At 49.4% G+C, this 19,048-nt stretch overlaps 1 protein-coding gene across 1 annotated transcript in view; it reads right to left on the reverse strand.

Moving 5' to 3' along the window:
• Positions 1–467: 467 nt before the first annotated feature.
• The window catches only part of LOC119372048 (sodium-dependent proline transporter), a 53,481-nt gene continuing 34,900 nt past the window's right edge, over positions 468–19,048 (reverse strand). Inside the window, exons 5-16 of the mRNA XM_037642488.2 lie at positions 18,398–18,573; positions 16,982–17,160; positions 16,036–16,168; positions 15,256–15,390; positions 14,775–14,878; positions 13,826–13,950; positions 13,193–13,305; positions 11,449–11,577; positions 10,633–10,732; positions 2,799–2,899; positions 1,769–1,927; positions 468–648 (exon numbers count right to left, since the gene is read on the reverse strand). Coding sequence (XP_037498416.1) covers positions 517–648; positions 1,769–1,927; positions 2,799–2,899; positions 10,633–10,732; positions 11,449–11,577; positions 13,193–13,305; positions 13,826–13,950; positions 14,775–14,878; positions 15,256–15,390; positions 16,036–16,168; positions 16,982–17,160; positions 18,398–18,573 — 1,586 coding nt within the window. The 3' untranslated portion in view covers positions 468–516. The remainder of the gene's footprint in view (positions 649–1,768; positions 1,928–2,798; positions 2,900–10,632; positions 10,733–11,448; positions 11,578–13,192; positions 13,306–13,825; positions 13,951–14,774; positions 14,879–15,255; positions 15,391–16,035; positions 16,169–16,981; positions 17,161–18,397; positions 18,574–19,048) is intronic.

The raw sequence follows: 19,048 nt of genomic DNA on the forward strand, positions 1-19,048 counted from the left end.
CGATGAGCGCTCATTGCTCACTACCTTTGTGCCAGGAACGCTACTGGACGCCCGTAGTACAGTGTACCCCGTAGTTCTGCCCGTGTTGCTCCTGGGAGTAAAATACTGCACGTGCTCCGGTAATGGAATCAAACGCACTTTCCTTTGCACAACGTTTTGACCATAGTCGATATAGTGAACTACGAATATGCGCTGGATGTCCATAGCACTCTGTGGATGTCCAGTGGACACACATAGCATTCTGTGGGCATTTGTGGTTTTCTGTGGTACCGGCGCTTTTCAGTGTCAGGAACGCTACAGAAGCACGCATTACGGAAATGGCGTTCCCGGTAGTAATATTGCCCCAGTGATGAATGTACACAAGAATGATGAGGATTATTGATGCGTGACAAACTTGTACCCTACCGGGAGTGCAGCTTTTAAATATGCGTCGCGCGTTTGAGCCTATATGTATGCCACAGTCAATGGTGCCGAAGTGGGCATGTGCCACTGGATATAGAAGACTTCTTTGGTTCATCAGTAGCGGTAGCTGTCGCTGCCCTGGAAGCCGAGGTTCGTGACACCACCATTATGGGCGTGGTAGAGCTGCATCTCGACGGGGTCGCCAGGGCCCCACTTACGCTCTGGCTGGAAGGCCTTTCTGGGATTCTGTGAGATGATAAGAGACAGACACGTGGAAAGGAAACGATTAAGAAACATTCAAACTTCGATGTAACGAAAACGGACCAAACTTATTGTCGGATATATCGAATTAATCGTAATCTGTTTCCCGCCAACATTAACAGGTTAAGAATGCAATCATAAAATGAAAATGGTACAGAAATTTCAGTATTTTCCTTCCAGAATGCAACTTCTATGCGACGACATTCGACTGTATAGAGCGTATAAGAAGTGAATTTAGCAGCCGGTAATGTTTAACGAAACCTCCATCGCCATTTGTCACCACCATTATGCTATTGTACACGCATTCCAACATGACGTTAAGTACATAGCCTTCTTGGGAGGCTATGCCTTTGTCACACCTTAGTCCTGTATCAGGAGAGTGATACCTTGTGTTGGCCATGTGCATGAATTTCAGTGTGTCGTTTCTTCCCGTAAACCATAGTTGGAAGTTTAGCGACTGCTATATTTTGTTTTTGTCTTCTTGATCTATGAGTCACTTTTTCTTTATCATCCAGGCCTACACATGCGCTTCAGTATCATAGCGCCTCAGCCTAATCGAACAGTATGTACGCTTTTTTGAATGGAAGTTTTGTGCCACTAGCTTCAGCGCGCCGCGTTTAAACAGCGACCTTAGAAATCTGTACTTTGCTTTTCAAAAGCGGCAGGCTTATGCAATAGACTGCAATCGTACTTTAGCGTAATAGCTGCTATTTCACTCGTTCGTTATTATTTCGTTAATTTACCTTCCCGCAGTAGTCTAGTGGCAACGCGTTGCACTACTGAGCTCGAGGTCCTGGGTTCGATTACGGGCTAGGCGGCTGCATTGAGGCGGGAGGATAAAAGCAAAGATGCTTTGTACTTTAGGTTCACGATAAAGAACCCCAGCTGGTCAAAATTAACTCAGAATGCACCCATACGGCGTACCTTACAACAACCGTTTTGAGAAAAACACAAAATTTATCATTTTCCCCCTTTCTCCGCGTATAGGGCAGCAAACAAGACAATTAGATGCAGCTGAGCTCTCCATATTTAATTTTGTTCTTTCTTTTGTTAGTATATGCTCACGGGAAAGAGTCGTCAAGGAGACCATATCACAGAAACACACCTTCCAGTTTTTCAGCAGTATGAATACGCCCCAGATGGGGATCTGTGCCATGGAAAGCATGGCCAGGAGCCAGCCAATACCATCAGCCCACGTCGGGTACGCCACAATGTCGTCATACATGATGGGCTTGTGCTTGACTAGGCCGTAAATGAACAGGAACTGCGAGAGAAAAGAGATGCTCTACATCTGTTTCAAAGCAAGCAAGGTTATGGAAAAGCACTGTGCGAAAGAGAACCTGCATGGCGCATGTGGTAACAGCTGGATCGGTCAGCTTTCGAGAGATACTGACAAGACATTCTTCATTTTCGTGCGTTCACTGGAAGCTCCGTCGCTAAGAAGCTCCATAAAAACACTGGCAAGACTCAGAGCGTCTTAAACAGTTTGCTTCGTACCATTTCTTCAGCGACCTTCGGCTCTGCTTCTAAGAAGGACACTGTGTTGTGATTTCATGACGCAGAAGGTCACGTCAGAGCAGGTCATTACCAAGCAATTTTTTTAACCTCCTTGGTCATTTCGATGTTTTGGCTTTCCGGCTAGCTCGATCACCTCTTATGCTGCCCCTATGTGAACGCGTACTGTGTCATGGCGTCATGACACAATATAACCCTTCCTGGGAAACGTAAGCGAAACTAGTTGTAGAAAATCTTTCTCAATTTTAGCAGAATTCTTCACGGTTCTAAAAAAACATTTATCCGATGCAGAAAACGAACAGCGCAAAATATGCGAGTGCTCCTTTAAGGCCGCTATGCAACAGACGGAACGTCTTCGCCGCTGATCTTTGCTCTTCGGATCCTAAAGCGGTGGATCCTTCAGCGATGGATCTTGAAGCCGCATATGTTCAAGCTGCGGAGCTTTAAGGTGCGGATGTTTACGCTGTGGATCTTTAAGGTGTGGATTTTTACGCTACGGATCTTTAAGCTGCAAATATATTTTCGCCATATATATTCGCACCGCCAATCTCACACAATATCAATGAGTTTGCACCAGCTTTTGGTAAAGGAAGAGAGATCACGTGATCGCGCAAGCTTACCCCGAGAATGCAGGGCGAGAAGACGAGCCAACTGGCCTTCCAGTACCAGCCAATGTCGTGTCCCAGCATGAGCTTCAGATCGGCGCAAAAGCGGTTCACACCTGCGGGACAAAAGAAATGAAGAGGTCAAAATTGCGAGAAAAAAAATGTTGTAGACAGAAGCTGTCGACGCACTAGCGAAACCGTGACGTTGTACACTTGAAACACATGAAGGCGACAGATAATGACGCAAAGGAAAGCATCATGGAAGAAGTTATTCGGGTTTGACTGAAGTGTGGCAATTATAAGGGTAAAGATAAATGAAAGCGGACGAAGATACAACTTGCCGCTCTTGGGAGCCGAACCCGCGACCTCGGATTATAGATTATATGCATGCATTTCACTACCCTGCAGTTGTCCATGCACCTCGTAAGACTTGGCTCAAAGTGCGGCAAAGCAGCTACCCGCCGACTGCTTCGCATGTAATCGATTCTCACAATGTGTGAGCTCTTTCGGAATTTTCTCGAGGGGTGTTCCACACCCTTTTATATACGTCCGTGCGTGTGTATATACATTACAAAATGTAAAAATTTCGAGGGTGGGGCGGAGTTTGAACCCCCTCCAGGCTACGCCAATGCTAGTCAGGTTGCTATAATGAGTTGCCCTATTTTGCAGCCCCTGCACAGCATAATAATAATGTCACGTGGTCGTGACGTCGACGAAGACAGCAGTCGGCGTTTGTAGGATGAAACTGTTTATTTGGCCGAACTTGTGGCCGGAAAATGAGAACTAGAACTACAGCAATGCACGCTGTACAATGATAGCGGCGAACAGGGCGTCGTCCGTCGATCAACTGACAAGCGGTCACGCGCGTCGGCTTTTATACAGGCGCTATCGAACTTTCCAGCAATATCGCTGGTGGCGGCGTAATCTCTAGACAAAGCTGGAACATTCGCGTGCGGGGCGCAATCTTAACAAACCGATCTACTACAATCGCGACGCTTCTAGAACACTACTTCGCGGACAGCGTCGAGCGTTGATAACCGTCTCTGCCGGTCAAACCCGAATACATCAAAACAAGACAAGAAGTGGGCGTGACAATGCCCCCCTCTGAAAAAGCATCGTCCCGATGCTTGTGAAAGAACATAGAAGAGAAAAAAAACAAGTGTATACACAAATAAATTAGAATAACAAAGGAAAAAAATAGAGTCCCCAGGCTCGCTAACGCGCGAAAAACGGCTTAAGGCGCACGACATGGACGACTTCAGGTCGCGCACGGCGCCGCTGAGAGTTCGTAATGCCGTCTGGGACAACCTCATAGTCGAGTGTGCCCAGGCGTCGAAGTACCCTGTACGGTCCGAAGTATCGTCGAAGAAGCTTCTCACTAAGTCCTCGTCGGCGTATTGGTGTCCATACCCATACACGGTCACCGGGTTGGTATTCCATGTGGCGTCGTCGAAGGTTGTAGCGGCGGCTGTCAGTCGTCTGCTGGTTCTTGATCCGTAGGCGGGCGAGCTGTCGTGCTTCTTCGGCGCGTTGTAGGTAGGTGGTCACGTCGATGTTTTCCTCGTCGGTCACGTTTGGTAGCATGGCGTCGAGCGTCGTTGCCGGGCTCCGTCCGTAGACCAACTTGTATGGCGTCATCTGCGTCGTTTCCTGTACGGCCGTGTTGTACGCGAAGGTCACGTACGGAAGGATGGCATCCCACGTCTTGTGTTCGACGTCGACGTACATGGCCAGCATGTCGGCGATGGTCTTATTTAGACGCTCGGTGAGGCCGTTGGTCTGTGGGTGGTACGCGGTGGTGCGGCGGTGGCTTGTGTGGCTGTATTCCAAGATCGCCTGAGTCAGGTCAGCCGTGAACGCCGTACCTCTGTCGGTGATGAGAACCTCTGGGGCGCCGTGTCGAAGGACGATGTTCTCAACGAAGAACTTGGCTACCTCAGCGGCACTGCCTTTGGGCAGGGCTTTTGTTTCGGCGTAGCGGGTGAGGTAGTCGGTGGCCACGACGATCCATTTATTTCCGCAAGTCGACGTTGGGAACGGCCCCAGGAGGTCCATCCCGATCTGCTGGAATGGTCGCCGAGGAGGCTCGATCGGCTGAAGGAAGCCTGCTGGTCTTGTGGGCGGTGTCTTCCGTCGCTGACAGTCTCGGCACGTCCTTACGTAGCGAGTGACGTCAGCGGCAAGGCGCGGCCAGTAGTACTTTTCTTGTACTCGTGCGAGCGTTCGGGAAAGTCCGAGGTGTCCAGCCGTTGGGTCGTCGTGCAGGGCATGCAAAATTTCTGGTCGCAGTCCCGAAGGTACAACGATAAGGTAGCTGGCTCGGGCCGGAGTGAAGTTCTTCTTTACGAGGACGTTGTTTTTCAAGGAAAATGATGCCAATCCTCGCCTGAATACTTTTGGGACAACGACGGTCCTGCCCTCCAGGTATTCCACTAGACCCTTCAGTTCCGGGTCGGCTCGCTGTCGTTCGGCGAAGTCTTCGGTACTTATGGCTCCCAAGAAGCTGTCATCATCCTGGTCGTCGGGCGTTGGTGGGTCGACGGGGGCACGAGACAAGCAGTCGGCGTCGGAGTGTTTCCTTCCGGACTTGTAGACGACAGTAATGTCAAATTCTTGAAGTCTTAGGCTCCACCGTGCGAGGCGACCTGAAGGGTCCTTCAAGTTAGCTAGCCAACACAAGGCGTGATGGTCGCTCACAACTTTGAAGGGCCTGCCGTAGAGGTAGGGGCGAAACTTTGACGTAGCCCAGATGATGGCGAGGCACTCCTTTTCTGTTGTGGAATAGTTGACCTCTGCTTTAGACAGCGACCGGCTAGCATAACTGATAACCCTTTCCAGTCCGCCCGTCCGCTGCACAAGGACGGCGCCGAGTCCTATGCTGCTTGCATCGGTGTGAATCTCCGTATCGGCGTATTCGTCGAAATGCGCAAGTATCGGAGGTGTCTGCAGGCGTCGTTTCAGTTCATGAAATGCTTCGACTTGCGCTGTTTGCCACCTGAATTCGACGTCGGTCTTCGTGAGCTGCGTTAGTGGCTCGGCGATCCGTGAAAAGTCTTTGACAAAGCGTCTGTAATAGGCGCACAAGCCGAGAAATCGGCGCACGGCCTTCTTGTCGGTGGGTGGCGGGAAAGCGGCGATGGCAGCTGTTTTCTGCGGGTCTGGGAGCACTCCAGTCTTGCTGATCACGTGACCCAAAAACAAGAGCTCCTCGTACGCGAAGCGGCACTTTTCGTGCTTCAGGGTGAACCCGGAGTTCTTGAATGCTTGAAGTACGGATTGAAGTCGCTGGAGGTGTTCGTCGAAGTTCGAGGAATACACAACGACGTCGTCCAAGTAAACAAGGCAGGTCTGCCACTTCAAGCCAGCTAACACAGTATCCATGACTCGTTGGAAAGTCGCAGGCGCCGAGCAAAGACCGAAAGGCATGACCTTGAACTCGAACAGGCCGTCCGGTGTTATAAAGGCGGTCTTTTCTCGGTCTCTCTCGTCGACTTCATTTTGCCAGTAGCCGGTCTTGAGGTCCATCGACGAAAAGTAATTCGCGTTGTGGAGTCGATCCAGGGTGTCGTCTATCCGTGGGAGAGGGTACACGTCCTTCTTTGTGATTTTGTTCAGGCGACGATAATCGACGCAGAAACGTAGGGTCCCGTCCTTCTTCTTCACTAACACCACGGGAGACGCCCACGGGCTGTTGGACGGCTGGATGATGTCGTCGCGTAGCATTTCATCGACTTGTTTCTTAACGGCCTCCCGTTCCCGCGTCGAAACCCGGTAGGGACTCTGACGGAGTGGTCCAGCATTTTCTTCTGTTATAATGCGGTGCTTAGCAAGGGGCGTTTGTCGGACCCGCGATGATGACGAGAAACAGTCCCCGTATTCATGCAGAAGGCGTCGGAGCTGTTGCTGTTGGCGAGCGGGAAGACTTGGGTTTACGTCGAAGGGTGGCTCAGGGATCGTCGTCGTAGCTTCGTCAGAATCTGAAAAGGCAAACGCATCGCTGATGGCCAAGATTTCTTCGATGTATGCAATCGTCGTGCCCCTGCTCAGGTGTCTGTATTCCTCGCTGAAGTTCGTTAGCATCACGCTTCCTTTTCCTTCATGCAACCGAGCAATGCCCCTTGCGACGCAAATGTCACGGTCTAGCAGCAAACGCTGATCGCTCTCGATGACACCTTCGATGTCTTCAGCTTTTTCGGTGCCGACGGAAATAATGACGCTGGAACGCGGCGGAATGGTCACCTGCTCTTCTATCACATTCAATGCATGGTTCCCTGGCGTCGCGCGGGGCGGGAGCGCTTTATCTGAGGTTAGTGTTATCGACTCGGACCTCAGGTCGATGACGGCGCCGTGTTCACTTAGGAAGTCCATTCCAAGTATTGCATCCCTGGAGCAGTTTTGTAGGATTACAAAGCTCGCAGGATAAGTCCGGTTATTGATGGTGACTCTCGCCGTGCAGACACCAATCGGCGTTATCAGATGGCCTCCAGCGGTGCGCATTTCGGGGCCTTCCCAAGCGGTCTTAACTTTCTTCAACTTCGTGGCGAAGGGCCCACTGATGACGCAATAGTCGGCTCCAGTATCGACGAGAGCGGTGACGTTGTGGCCGTCGATGAGAACGTCGAGGTCGCTAGTTCGTCGTCTTGCGTTGCGGTTGGGTCTCGGCGTCGGGTCACGGCTGCGTCGGTTTGTTCCGCTGCTTCCATGTTGCGTCGTCGGGTCTTCTTTGGTCCGCAAGATCTCGTCGTCAGGGGTCTGTCTGGTTCGCGTCGTGTTCTGAAGGTTTCGTCGCGACGTCGTCGTCGTCGGCGGAGGATCTTCGGTAGTTCGTCGTACAGCAACCGCACCTCCATCGGTTGCTGCCCTTAGTTTTCCGGATACGGGCTAGGCGACCGGCCCCGGTTTGGGCCAGTGTACGGCCGGCGGTGCGGTGACATGTAGCGGCCGGGCGACGGCGAGCGTGAAGGACGTCGTTCTTGCCACTGCGTTCCGGTTAGGTAGTCGTCGATGTCGCGAGGCCGTTCGCCTGGCTGCGGTCGCGGCGCGTTGATGGCGAATCCTCGTAGTCCCATCTGTCGGTACTGGCAGCGGCGGTACGTGTGGCCGGCCTCCCCGCAATGGTAGCAGAGCGGGCGGTTGTCAGGGGCGCGCCAGACATCGGTCTTCCTCGGGGTGTTGCGCTGGCCGACAGGTGGTCGGTAGGGCGTCGGTGGCGGCGGCGGCGTCTGGCGACGGTACTGCGGCGGTGTGGCGTCTTGGCGGGGGCGTGGAGCAGGAGCATGACGGCGGGCTGCAGCAGCATAGCTAATAGCTTGCGGCTGCGGCTCTGCTAGCTGAGGCGCGCCGAGTGAATGCTGGATCTCCTGGCGCACGACGTCGGCGATGGACTCTACTTGAGGTTGCGACGGAGGTAGAATTTTTCGCAACTCCTCTTGCACGATTGCTCGAATCGTCTCACGCAGGTCGGCGGGTCCTAGGGCTTGAACGTCGGCGTAGCTTGTAGCCGAGAAGCTGCGGTTGTATTGCCGCGTTCGCATCTCAAGCGTTTTCTCGATCGTGGAAGCCTCCGATGCAAATTCAGCGACCGTCTTCGGCGGGTTCCTTATCAATCCAGCGAAGAGTTCCTGTTTGACACCCCGCATGAGGAACCTCACTTTCTTCTCTTCGGGCATACTTGGGTCGGCGTGTCGAAACAGGCGATTCATCTCTTCCGTGTAGATGGCAATATTTTCATTGGGCAGCTGCATACGGGTCTCCAGCATAGCCGCGGCCCGTTCCTTGCGGACCACGCTCGTGAACGTGCTTAGAAACGTCGTCCGAAAGAGATCCCATGTTTGTAGGGCGGATTCTCGGTTCTCGAACCACGTCCTCGCGGCGTCTTCTAGGTAGAAGTATACGTGGCGCAGCTTGTCGTCGGCGTTCCAGTTGTTAAATGTTGCGACCCTTTCGAACGTCTCCAGCCAGGTTTCGGGGTCTTCACATGGCGAACCACGAAATGTCGGCGGCTCCCTGGGCGGCTGCATCACTATCGCGGCAGGGTTCGCTGCGGCCGTCATCGTGCCTGTTGTTCTTGTCGCCGTGGCTTTTGGCTTATCCGGTAGGAGTCCGTATTGGGGGGGTAGTCCTTTCTGCCGGCGGCTGGTTCGAGGATCCGGGTTGTCCTTAGAGTCGTCTTCTTCGCGGCTTGGGCTTGGGTCAGCGCTCCGCGGTGGCGTCCGAATCATGAAGCAGCACCTCCACCAGATGTCACGTGGTCGTGACGTCGACGAAGACAGCAGTCGGCGTTTGTAGGATGAAACTGTTTATTTGGCCGAACTTGTGGCTGGAAAATGAGAACTAGAACTACAGCAATGCACGCTGTACAATGATAGCGGCGAATAGGGCGTCGTCCGTCGATCAACTGACAAGCGGTCACGCGCGTCGGCTTTTATACAGGCGCTATCGAACTTTCCAGCAATATCGCTGGTGGCGGCGTAATCTCTAGACAAAGCTGGAACATTCGCGTGCGGGGCGCAATCTTAACAAACCGATCTACTACAATCGCGACGCTTCTAGAACACTACTTCGCGGACAGCGTCGAGCGTTGATAACCGTCTCTGCCGGTCAAACCCGAATACATCAAAACAAGACAAGAAGTGGGCGTGACAATAATAATATCTGGGGTTTAACGTCCCAAAACCACGATATGATTATGAGAGACGCCGTAGTGGAGGGCTCCGGAAATTTCGACCACCTGATGTTCTTTAACGTGCACCTAAATCTAAGTACACGGGCCTCAGACATTTTCGCCTCCATCGAAAATGCAGCCGCCGCGGCCGGGATTCGATCCCGCGACCTTCGGGTCAGCAGTCGAGCGCCATAACCACTAGACCACCGTGGCGGGGCAGTGCACAGCATCTAATCTATTAAAGTGAATAAGCTTTACCGCTTATTTCGAATACAAGAATACATACTTGGCCAGAAAGCCTGCTGTAACGTGCTTTATGAATGATGCACATATATTGGATTTCGCGCATTCGTTCCATCGACATCTTTACAGGCACGAGGCGGCGAAGATGCGTCGGACTCCTCACGTTCTCATATGAACGGAAGCCTTACGAGCACTGACGGATTACGCGCACACATTCTCTGATTGCGTTACTGTTGCTCACGCGTTGCCGACTGACGTTCACGGGAGGCATCTGCGTTTGTAAACGTAGACGGCCGGATGCAGCTCCGTAAGCATAGGGGATCTCACATTCTGTATGTCGTGAAGGGCAGCGTGTACACCTCAACATACGCTTACACATGGGCGGTAGAAAGAACTCAGTGTTCTAACGCGGTAAGTCGGTGTCGCTATGTCGGAAAGGTAATGTGTAACTGCTGCGCCTTATAATGAAAGACTGCCGGAGTGTCAGCCGCGTAACAGCAGAAAAAGAAATCTACCTATCAAAAGGTACCTATCACAAGTGAAGCTTGCAGAAAGGGGCGGGGAGGGCATGAGTGACGGAGGCGTCTCCTGTCATCTCAGGAAGCACCATGCACACACAGCTTGAAAAGATGTTCTTGCTCCCAAGGACTAACCTATCACCATGCAGCTCATTTACTGTGATCCTACGCAATTACGCTGTCAATGGTTATGTTGCATGGTTGTCAGTACCAGTAATTTTTTATATTGCTGACATCCATTCTTTTATACTGCCATGGATCTCGTTGCGAATTGCTGCAAGCAAAATAAGTCAGTAGCGCGAATCATAAGCCGCAACGTTGCGGCAATGTTGTGAATGTTACATCAACGTTTCAAACGTTCCCTCAACGTTATGCAACAATGCGTGCTACTGCGGAAGTTAGAAATCTTTTTTTTTGTACGTACCGTAGAACCACATGAGCCCGACGATTTCACAGATGGCGATGAACAGAACGGCGCCGCCTCCAGCGTACGTGTCCATCAGATTCAAGACGTATTGACCGCCCTGAAAGTGAAAGAAAAGTGGATTACGTTAAGCACACTAAAACAATACGAAGGCGTTGAGAAGGATTACCTCCTTCTTTCAAGTGCCTCAGAGAACAGCGCCCAGGCTTTGCTTAGCCTTTAGTGCATGGCACGCAAGACCTGCCCTGTTAGTACAATTCCTTCACAATAGAAACACGGTCCGTAAGTAGCTACGGATCAAGGCAGTGACAAGTTGCACCAGTTTGCAGTCCCGCTGCTGCGCATATTTGAAGCCGATAATCCGCGCGGTATCCAGAGGTTGGATTGAGCCTATGTAAAGCCTCTTTTTTGATAAACGTCCAGACAACGGTATAGATAACTAAATAGCGCTATTTTCGATACTGATTGAGAAGTTCCGCTTAAGACCACATATCACTGCTTGTGCAATACGAAAACCCTTTCAAATATAGCATACCGCAATGACTCAGCGTGTGGAGCAAGCTAACACAAGCATTTGACGCTCTACTAAGTACATCTGAACGCCTGTCTCGGTAGTTACATCGTGAGAGAACGAAATCGAATTTGGCACGATAATGGCTTCGTCCCATTTTATACTCATTATAAGCGTACACCTTTTCACTGAAACAATAGCGAGGCAATGGTTCGGTTACTTCGTTGTATCTCATAATTTGTTATATCGAGTTTCTCTTTAGTGTCCCCTGAAGGAAATGGGGACATGCGGGCACGTGGGCATACCTGTGTGACACACGGCAGACCGACGAGGAAGCAGAGTAGGCAGATTCCGAAGGTGAGGGGGATCTTGTATCGCCTGGACCTCGGGAACTCGTCGTAGAATGCAGTCAGGAAGGTCTCCAAAAGCGCGAACTGTTAAGTAGACAAGAAAATTATGTGGAGGCTATATTGACATCGTTTAAAAGGAGAATTTTATTGCGTCACTGAATATATGAACTGTCGTGACTGAATATATGGACTATATGGACGCAGTTTTAGACTATATGGTTTATATGGAAATATGGATTATATGGTTGCAACGAATCAATCGCGCACCATTCTAGAGCTCTGGTCTTGAATGAGTCGGAACGCGACCAGGTGCGTGTAACTATTCATAACTTTGTCATTTTTTCCACACCATATAATTGCTGAATTGCTTGTAATTCAAACAAAAATCTGTGGTCCTTGGGACATATAGTAAACACAAGTATGCAATGTCTTTATGTCTTATGACATTAATTAAACGCAAGTAGCATATTTCCCCTGCAACCATATCCGAGAAGGCAGTAATGGAAAAGAGCCGAGGTATCCTCGCAAGCGCTCTATAGGTCTAAACGTAGGCCGGATAAGACGATTCCGGCTGGACTGAGCTCGTTCTCATATCAGCACAGACATCCTTAGTGTTAAAGGGACCGACAACTGCCCACAATATGAAATGAGTTGACTCCACTGATGTAAAGATTGTCCGTCGCGCTGACTCAAACCAACCCTGTTTTTTTCGTGAGAGATGAATTTATATTTTTAATTCTTAATTGAAAGTCGCGAAAAATGACCTGTGGCGCCTCTGGCGGCAAGAACATGAATGATCCGATGAAGACGGCCACGTGACCGTTGATTGCTGTACGCGGTCGACGATTTTTTTCTTAGTATTGAAATATTGTTCGTTTCTTTATATTAAAAGGTATTACTCTATAATAATGTACATATAGGCCTGCGTTAGTAGTATGCATTAAAGTAGCGCTGCCTTCGCGTGACGTAATGATACCATGCTCGTCAGCGCGTCTTGAGCAACTTTTCAGCGTGCTCATGCAACCGCGCACGCAGTTTCCAGGTCGCTAAGATTTTGGAGCGACATAGTTTTGCTACCTACACTTCGTCTCTGAAATAACGCGCGCTGCTACTCGGCGCGGCCGCGCATATGCGTAGTGACGTTTTCGATGACTTGGCCTGGCTCGTGCATCGAGAGAGTAACGACGCCGGGACAAGCCATCCATCACACAGGCGCAGGCGCACACAACGCTGTACAAATAACGGGAAGGTGTATAAAGCCACACATCTCATTGTAACAGCTTGCTATTTTCAAAAATGCTTGGAAAGCTCAAAATACAGGTGGTTCTGTTCTGTTCTGTTCTAACTGTTTTGCTGTGGAGAGGTTGAGGTCCATATTGCCTCGGCTACTCCATATCACGAAGGTGGTTAAGCATAGTTACAGTAACTCCTGCGAAAGCAGAACAACGATAGCTTTCACAAGGGCTAACGGCATCGCTATCAATTCTCAGCGTTGCTGGAGCAAGCCTCCATGCATGTTTGGAGCCTTCCAGATCGAAAAATACTGCTTATAAAATAACTACGTGCTTTTCGGTTAAACCACTGCGACTACGCTACAAACGCTACAAAGGGTGAGCTTCCTGTCGCGTCGTAAAAAACGGTGACGAGAAAAATCAGTTGTCGGTCCCTTTAAGTGATGTGCAAGTATGACGTCACTCACCTCACTGTCCAATCCGAGCAGGAAGAGCATGAAGAAGAAGAGGAAGGACCAGAGCTGGGGAATGACGAGTCGGGACAGCGCCTCCGGGTATGCCACGAACGCCAGGCCTTGACCTGTAAACAGAACGCGTCGCAATGTATTATTGTGATAACCATTACATGGACACTCAATGCACACTTCTGCCATCGTAGTCATGCCCCGTGAACAGACCAAATCGATAACATCGCACCGCGCATCGTATGTTGTACGTGCGAGTGAAAGCGCGCGAGCGGTGCCGACGAACGCCGCTCAAGCGAAGATGAAACACGTCCGCCGTCTCGATCGCGCGAAATGCGCATGGAGGTGCTATGGAGGGGACGCTGCGTGGCTCCGGCAGAAAATGCGTATATACTTTGAAAAACCGGGCGTCGCCGCCCGCTGTCGCACGTGCCGCATCTTTACAGGCGATCAGCCGATGGCTCATACCTTTGTACGTTTTGTGTTCTCAACTCAGCTGGTGTGTGCGCATTGGATATGCTCAGCATGAGGGAATGGCATCGCGAAATTAAGCTCTCGCTATCTCGCTATTACATGTCCTCGGTAATTACCTCGGGAAAGAAAAATTAAGAAATTCAAAATGGTAGCCCGACTTACCAGCTTTGGCGACGTCCTTGATATCGATGCCGAGTTCGGTGGACATGTTGCCGAGCACCGAGAAGATGACTATGCCACCGATGATGCTGGTGATGAAGTCCATCGTGCTCACGAACAGAGCGTCTCTGCGAGATGAAGTACTTATCAGAAAATGACGGCAGCTACAAAATTAATGTTATCATAACTATAGTGCCACCACGCGTCCATGGTAGCTAGACGAAGACCTCTACCAGAAGTCTGCAGTGAACGCCATGCGGCGTCGGCTGAGTTCATCCCATAGCTGAAATATTCCTTATCTCAGTCATAACCTAAACTTTTGGTGTTCTCGGCTGCGTTTCGTCTCCCTTGGCGGCTATCCTGAAGCACTCGCACACTGCCGGTTATCAGGGCCTGTATTCACAAAGACGACTTACGTTAAAAATTTTCGCAAAAGGATATTTCAGCCAATCACGATGCGGGACGTAACATTAGCGAAGGTGGCTGACCAATGGGAAAACGCACCTGTGAAATAGTTTTGCGAATTTGGCCCTTGATCTGTACGAATTGGACCAAGCACATGTCTGCCATGCTTTTTGCGTGTTCTCTGACGCATTTGTCAACGCGGCGATCAACGCCGCACAAGGCGCGCGTCACTGTTTTGTGTGAAGATGTGTTTACATAAAGTGAGCTGTGTTTACATAAAGAAGAGAACCTACCTGACAGCGCGTTATGGCGCTCTCTGAAACCTAAACTGCGACTGGGCGCTATAAAAACGTCTCGAAATAACTAACCGACGCGCGCTCGAGCAAAACGAGGTTTCCAGCCGTGAAAAGTTGGTCATTAGCTACTTATTGCCACAGTAAAAAATAAGATGCATACTTTTGGAGCCAGTACTCCTTTAAGCAGATGTCGGCATGCTGCAGCTCGTTACAGAGAAGAATGAAAACTGTACCAGACATTATATACTGACCTGTGCACTGGGTTGCTGAACTTGTTGTACGAGCCGAACATGATGATACCTCCCCAAGAGATGCCGAGGGAATAGAACAGCTGCTCTGCTGCCTTGCGCCAAATCTTTGGGGACACAAAGAGAAGGAAACGTAAGATCACATGGCAGTCCCAACGGCGCGCGAATCGTACACTCTAAGAAAAGAAAGTGTCTGACACTTCTTTACGAAACCTGACTTGCACGTATATGGCTCGCTTTAAAGAGACGCGCGAACTCTTTTTGCAGACCATTATACTTGCTTCGGAGAGTCGTAGCACCCAAAAGGCAGTTAACGTGTCTCCTTAAAGATGGTCATATACTTGGAAAGTCGGCACTCACCGAAAAGTGTAACATATACTCTTTTTTTTTCTTAGAGTGTAAACAGGCACACATGACGATGTATTCGACAACATGGTGGGATCGCGCAGCCTTCAACGTGTCACACCTCGTGGATGACACTCACGTCGATCTCAAGGAGTCTGTGCCACTCGGGAATGATGAAGTACTTGATCCCTTCCACGGCTCCGGGAAGGGTGACTCCCTTGACGAGCAGAATGATCAACACGAGATAAGGAAACGTCGCCGTGAAGTATACGACCTGGAAAAAAAAAAGAACCGTAAAGTTTCGACTTTGTGCTGAAATTCCATGCCATGCAATGTAGAGTAGCTCGGGATCGTTGCGGTGCGGTAAGTACAAACGGCAGATGGGTTAAGAATGACACAAAATGTGCAAAATACTTAGTGTACCGCGTGCTATCTTCCAAATTGTCGAGGCAAATATTCAGCGCATACAGATAATGAAGCTCGATCCTGAGAAGCAATTTGCCAAGCTTGCCTGTTGAACTGGATAAGCAAAACGTGACGCACTGCACCCTTCATGGTCATATAAAGTTTCCCAAAAGGCTAACACATGGCATTGAAACTTGTAGTGTAGAAGGAAAGGCCAGTTTGCAAGAAAATTCTTTGATATACATGTGCGCTATACAGCAACCTAAAACAGGACTTAAACAAACGTGAACGAAACGTACAACAGAGAGCGCATGTGTTGATGCATGGTTCGTTTACGTCCCTCTAAGTCCTGTTTAAAGATGATTCCTAGATTGTTACGCGTATATCTAAATGAATATGAAAACAGCATACACACACCGCATGACTGAACTCTCCATCATCGGAGATTCTTTTGAACCTACAGAGACGACCAGTTGATCTTCCGTACTTAAAAAAAAAAGATATTGTCGCGTACCTTTCCGGTGGACTTGACTCCCTTCATGAGACACAGGAAGACGACGACCCAGCTGGCCAACAGACACAGGGTCAAGTCCCATCGAATGACGCCCAAGTCCTCGATACCACTGGTGATGTTCAGCACGTAGCGCCTGCGAATACGCGCGAGTCGCTTTAGTACTACTTTACCAAAGGCCTCTATTCAAGTTCATATAAAATAAAGTTAGTGGTTGATTGGTATACTGACGGGGCTGGTAGCTGATTTAATATCATTGCATGTATTCATTTTCTATGATTACGTGAACGTAGCATTTTTCTAAACCGCTCTGCCTCACTAAGAGCTAGCGGGAAGGTTCACTAACGACAGGACAGGACCACGACCTCCTAAAGAATTAAGGATGGGCTGAATATGCGAATAAGGATGGAAGGCGGCGCACATGGACACAGTGGTCACACCGAGCGATGCCTTCAGAATAGTACCACTGCTGTATCTGCAGTAGTACTCCTGCTGTGCCTAGAATGATACTTCTGCTGTGTTAGAGTAGTGCCTCTGCGATGTTCATAATAGCAGCCTTGCTGTATCTAGAATAGTATACATGCTGTGCCTAGAATAGTACCCCTGCTGTGTCTAGAATAGTATCACTTCTGCGTCTAAAATAGTACTCCTGCTGTGTCTAAAATAGTACCCCTGCGGTGTCTAAAATAGTACCCCTGCGGTGACTAAAATAGTACTCCTGTTATGTCCAGAATAGTAGCCCTGCCATGTCCAAAATAATATATCTGCTGTGTCCAGGATAGTACCCATGCTGTGCCTACAATAGTACCATCCTAGAATACTACCCCTGCGGTGTGCGCCTTTTTGCTAGTGTGGGGCGGCTGAGACCATGCTAATGGCACTGGTAGCCCGTCGAGGAGACCAAGAAATCAATGACCGCTCCAACGAACGCTGGCGCTGTCACACTTACTCCCAGAACTGTTGACTCGCTGTCTGCGTTGCGTTGGTGCAGTTGTCGTATCTAGAGGTGAAGACGTCAGTGGGAACGACGGCCGTCAGGTTGTTGGCGACGATGAGAACTCCGTTGGTCACGTTCGTGATGTTCATGTACTCTCGCACCAGGTTTCCTTCCACCGACACGCAGCGCTCCTGTGGACATGCGCGACAAACAAAGGCTCGATTCACTCTGGGCGGTATAAGGATACCGTGACACAAATTGCAAATCAAAAAGGAAAAAAAATAACGAGAAAGGGCATCCACCGAGGTTTGCGTGCTACGTGTTTGTTCTTTTACCTCACGGAATTGAGCTATACATATGTCATTTTCACACAAGAATAAAGCAAAGTTTGCGTGCATTATGAAAAAAAATTAGGGCTGCAATACTGGCGCCCAAACACCTATATTATCGTACAGTGACCCGTTTATAAATACTCTTTGAAACGCGAGAGCGCTAACAGCTTATTTGTAAATGATTAGACTTCTGTATCATATTTATTTTCTGCTTTGAAGTGTGAAATAAGTTATAGCCAGTCATTACTATAAAAACGACTAATTAATTAATTAATTGTGTCATTCGTCGTTACTGCTATTCATTCGAGCTCTTCTGCATCCCTTTTAATTCGTTCCCTCACGCGACAGCACGTATCCACAGCCAACACTTACAGCCAATCACTATCAATCAATATCAGTCGATCAATCAATTAATCAACTAACAAATCGTGCTATACATCGTTACCGTGGCAACCATATGCATTATGTTTCATAAGTGATCGACGACAGCTTGGAAAACGCGCCGACGACGTAGATAATGTGGTCAGCCTTGGCGTAATACCAGAAGCTTTGCAGAGTTCGTTCGATTAGCCTTGGTTGTAGCGACAGTAGCGATACCACCTATTGCAAGTCTTAGCAAAAGATCTTCGCACGTAGGCGCATTGGGGACGCTGTCTTGTATACGGGCAAAACTAACACTACGAGCAAATAATTTGCGGCGAATTGTTCTAAGGTGAACTGTCGTAGTGTGCGAATTAATGGCGCTATGGAGGGGCATAGTTGCCAACATGGGCCGACATTAGCTACCTGTAGCCAACATTAGCCAATATTAGCCAATGCTCGTATTATGCGAGTAAATGCAGTAGGCTTAACAATTGGATTTTAAAACTTTAATGTCCTGGAGCATATTTCGTCAACTTTTTATTGATAGTTTGTACGTCCCAACCTACGTCACAAGATTTTTTTTCTTCAGATTTTTAGCTCGAGGTCGGTTTCTCTTATGCTGAAATAACATAAAAATTAATCGAAACACTAAGGTTAAAATTTTCGTAATAATAAATACTTCGTATTTAAGAATTCCCGTTGATCGACACTCGAAGAGCGTATATCCGCTTACCACGTTGTTGGTGCGCACGTAGCAAGTCTCCGGGTCGGCACCCCACCACTCGAAGCAGTCCTCCCAGGGAAGCACCGAGCGAAAGCTCTGAGCCATGTAGAACACGGTGTAGGCCAGGATGACGTTGTAGTAGACGGCCACTATCAACGACACCACAACCATGGCTGCTCCCACGCCTGGATATCGATATAACGAGAGAGACAGGAAATGCTTGAGGAAAAGGATGGACTGCAAAATTACGTAAATGATCTATAGGTAACTGCTGGTTTTCAACTGTGCGAGGCCAATGCACGTTGCTTGTTGATCAGTTAGTCAATCGATAGATCCATTCATAAATAAATAAGTAAATCCGCAATTGCTCTCTGTCTATGCTATTGCTACTTGGCTGAGTTGGCTGTTGGTTGCGCGCATCGCTGCAGATCGCAGCGACGCCGTCACGCCGAGTTTTAAGCCGCTCCTGCATTTGGGAGGCACGGTTTTGCGACGTCATTCATGCAGTCGATCTTATTGGCTTCTTAGCGTTTGAACTGGAGGAGAAAACGTCATATAGTTTGTAGTGCCACCTGGTGGCGCAGAGATCAACAATATAAACACGGAGCATGGCCTCCGCGATCTTCGGTGGAACCGGTGGACAATCGCAGAAGGCGGAGC

The sequence above is a fragment of the Rhipicephalus sanguineus genome, chromosome 10, assembly GCF_013339695.2.
Source record: "Rhipicephalus sanguineus isolate Rsan-2018 chromosome 10, BIME_Rsan_1.4, whole genome shotgun sequence".
NCBI lineage: Eukaryota > Metazoa > Arthropoda > Arachnida > Ixodida > Ixodidae > Rhipicephalus > Rhipicephalus sanguineus.